The sequence below is a fragment of the Aphanomyces astaci genome (genome assembly GCF_000520075.1).
Source record: "Aphanomyces astaci strain APO3 unplaced genomic scaffold supercont1.485, whole genome shotgun sequence".
In the NCBI taxonomy this organism is placed as follows: domain Eukaryota; phylum Oomycota; class Saprolegniomycetes; order Saprolegniales; family Verrucalvaceae; genus Aphanomyces; species Aphanomyces astaci.
The window spans coordinates 345-3,157 of NW_009798748.1; the positions used below are offsets into that span (position 1 = coordinate 345).

A 2,813-nucleotide genomic window follows, 5' to 3' on the forward strand; every position below is an offset into this window, starting at 1 on the left:
ATGTCTTGGTTCTTTTCGGGCGTTGGGTGCATTGGTGCTAGGTGGTTGAAGGGGCCTTGGTCGTGAGGGCTTCATGATCAAGAAATTACGGAACGGTAAGTGGGCGAAAGGGGTGAGCTTATTGGAAGTGGGTACCGGTGGTCCGCTCAATTCAGGATTCGAAATCCCAGCTGTAAAGTGGTGTCGCCAGCCAACGCCCTGCCCCCTACTTTGAGTACGCCGTGAATGGGCTGGGGTCGACTATGGAAATTTGTCGGTCCAGCTTTCAAGACCAGAAAAGACATGGGGACCCGGTGGGGAGACAACGGGTACGCCTACTTGCAGGGAGGTATGGGAACTGAATGCATGTGCAACTTGGCCGAAGGAATGTCGTATGTTATCTAACGTATACAATGTGTGGACTAATGCTATCCACGCCAACAGGCTTCCTCTGGACATGACGATTGAACCACTTCGTTGTCATGTAAGAACACCACAATGTGTTACGTTAGTGTTGTTATCGAGGTGCACTAGCACTGGTATTTACTCCGGAGTATTTGGTTTCATGCGTATCTACCTGGTAGGTGGCTGGTAAAGCCTAGAGCCAGTGTGTCTGGTGCTCGGCTGAACCAAACCAAATGTCAAACCCTGGTTCTCAACGGCCACCTTGACCCTGCTGACACCGATGGTGGGGGTCTCCTGAACATTGTGCCCTCAGGCCAACCTGTCAAGTACCTCGGGCTCATGTTCGGCCACCGACTACCATCCGACTACCAGCTCAACCTCGTCAATGAGAGGTGGTCCTGTCCAGCTTCCAACATTGGGGTTGCCGTGCTCGCACACTGCAAGGACGTCGGCTGCTGGCCAACACAGTCATGTTATCACTCCTGTGGCATGTTACGGCTGCTCTTCCGGTGCCACCTGCAATGGTACTGGGCTGGCAGTCCATGCTCAATCGACAGCATATCCTCTTCCAACGCTCTACATCTACCAGCTTGAACGTTGACGGTTGCTCACTTGAATCAAGTTGGCGATTTGTTTCGATATGAAGATCTTGGACGCGGGGTCCCGCTTTTGTCGAATGTTTGACGAGGTGATGCGCTCGTTGGAACAAGACCATCTAGAGTGGGTACTCCACCAAGAAGGCGAAATGGTCGTCGAAATCATGACGAAATTAATCAAGCCAGAATCGCTGAAGACAGCGGGTCAAAATCAGCTGAGTTGCAGCGGAACAAGGCGTTGAAGAGCGACGTCTTTGGTTACGTCAATTGGCTGCGGACATTTTCAGCTGGCCACTAGATTTACATGGGACTCGACGACGAGTGTAAACCTTCCCCGTCATCGAAACAGGTAGAAGCTCCACAAGGCGGCAAGCCTCAAGTTCCAAGACGTGAAGGCGGCCGGGAACACGCCGTCAAGAACAATGGCACAGTGGGCAGAAAGGCCGAATCGATCGTGCCCAAGGGCGCCAAGATGGGCTGCTTGACGTGCGATGGCAGTGATGTCGACCTTCCCGTACACCATTGAGGGCGTCTCGGGAGACGCAAATATATGGGGCGACCTCCTGAGCCAATGGGGTTCGGTTCCGACGGATCAACCAGTTGAGAATTGTCGCAAGTTGATCCATGTGGTGTCACCCCTGCAACAAATGGATTTCAAGTGGCCGACAGCCGCTACGATCAGCGACATCCAACGTCCAACCATGGAAGTGAGAGCCCCCCCCCCAAACGGCGTGGATTGGGACGATGACTCCCATTTTTACGTTGACCCAGACGGACGATGCTGTTGACCTACATCAGCGCATTTGTGTGATCGCTCACCAAGGAGCCAGCAGTCACCGTCGCATCGCAGCGACGATTAAGTCGGTGTTCGACATGTTTGTGTGGAAGACACTGTCCACGGATGTCGAAGCGTTCGTGCGTGCCTGTTTGCACTGCCTGTGCATTGACGGAGACATGGTTCCCCGTCCATTGGGTTCGTCGCTTCACGCGAAGACCAACGTGCTTATCTATTTCGAGTGGTTGTCGATACCCATGGCCAACTCTGGCCAAAAACAAGTGCGCCTCGTGAATGACGACATGCGTGGCTTTGTGCAGCTGTTCGCAGCAGCGTCCGTGATGCCGCCGCGAACGCTCAGTGCTTGATGACGTGGTTTACCACTTTCGGCTGCATGTACACATGGGTGTCAGATGACCACCACCTCACGACAGCCTACAGTCCTTGGGCGGACGTGACTGTAGAAGTAGACAACCGACTTATGCTGCGCGCCTTGAAGGCGCTACTCAGCGAAATGAAGTTGAACGAATGGCCGCATGTGCAGCCCCTCCTTCAAGGTGCCCTCTACCATCAGCCGGCGGTCCGGCTGGGAGAAATTGTACCTGTGACAGCGTTTACGGATCTGCCAGCCATAACCCCCTGGCAGGCTTTGACCATCCGACGTCGAAGGAATTTCACGTCGCGGACTGGCTTGGCGCTGCCCGTCAGAAACATGTCACTGACCTCTAAGCGGTGCAACTGGTAGAGTGAACATCGTTATGGAGGTCCAGTCTTTACATGGATATGCGAGCCTATTGATGTTTCTCGACTGATGAGGTCATGCTACAGTAGTGGACCAACTTGATTCAAGTGAGCAACCGTCAACGTTCAAGCTGGTAGATGTAGAGCGTTGGAAGAGGATATGCTGTCGATTGAGCATGGACTGCCAGCCCAGTACCATTGCAGGTGGCACCGGAAGAGCAGCCGTAACATGCCACAGGAGTGATAACATGACTGTGTTAGCCAGCAGCCGAAGTCCTTGCAGTGTGCGAGCACGGCAACCCCAATATTGGAAGCTG

General features: G+C 53.7%; 2 protein-coding genes across 2 annotated transcripts; both read left to right on the top strand.

Annotated features, from left to right (window-relative positions):
- Positions 1-282: 282 nt before the first annotated feature.
- Positions 283-1,222, top strand: H257_19324 (hypothetical protein; the record flags this gene model as incomplete). The annotated part of the gene is made up of 4 exons (XM_009848469.1): positions 283-371; positions 564-831; positions 924-980; positions 1,031-1,222. 4 exons carry the CDS (start codon positions 283-285, stop codon positions 1,220-1,222), a joined length of 606 nt encoding a protein of 201 aa, XP_009846771.1.
- A 62-nt stretch (positions 1,223-1,284) lies between these two features.
- On the top strand, positions 1,285-2,500 carry H257_19325 (hypothetical protein; the record flags this gene model as incomplete). Its single annotated transcript, XM_009848470.1, has 4 exons — positions 1,285-1,494; positions 1,598-1,687; positions 1,752-2,115; positions 2,169-2,500. The coding sequence occupies 4 exons, from the start codon at positions 1,285-1,287 to the stop codon at positions 2,498-2,500; spliced, it is 996 nt and encodes a 331-aa protein (XP_009846772.1).
- Positions 2,501-2,813: the final 313 nt, after the last annotated feature.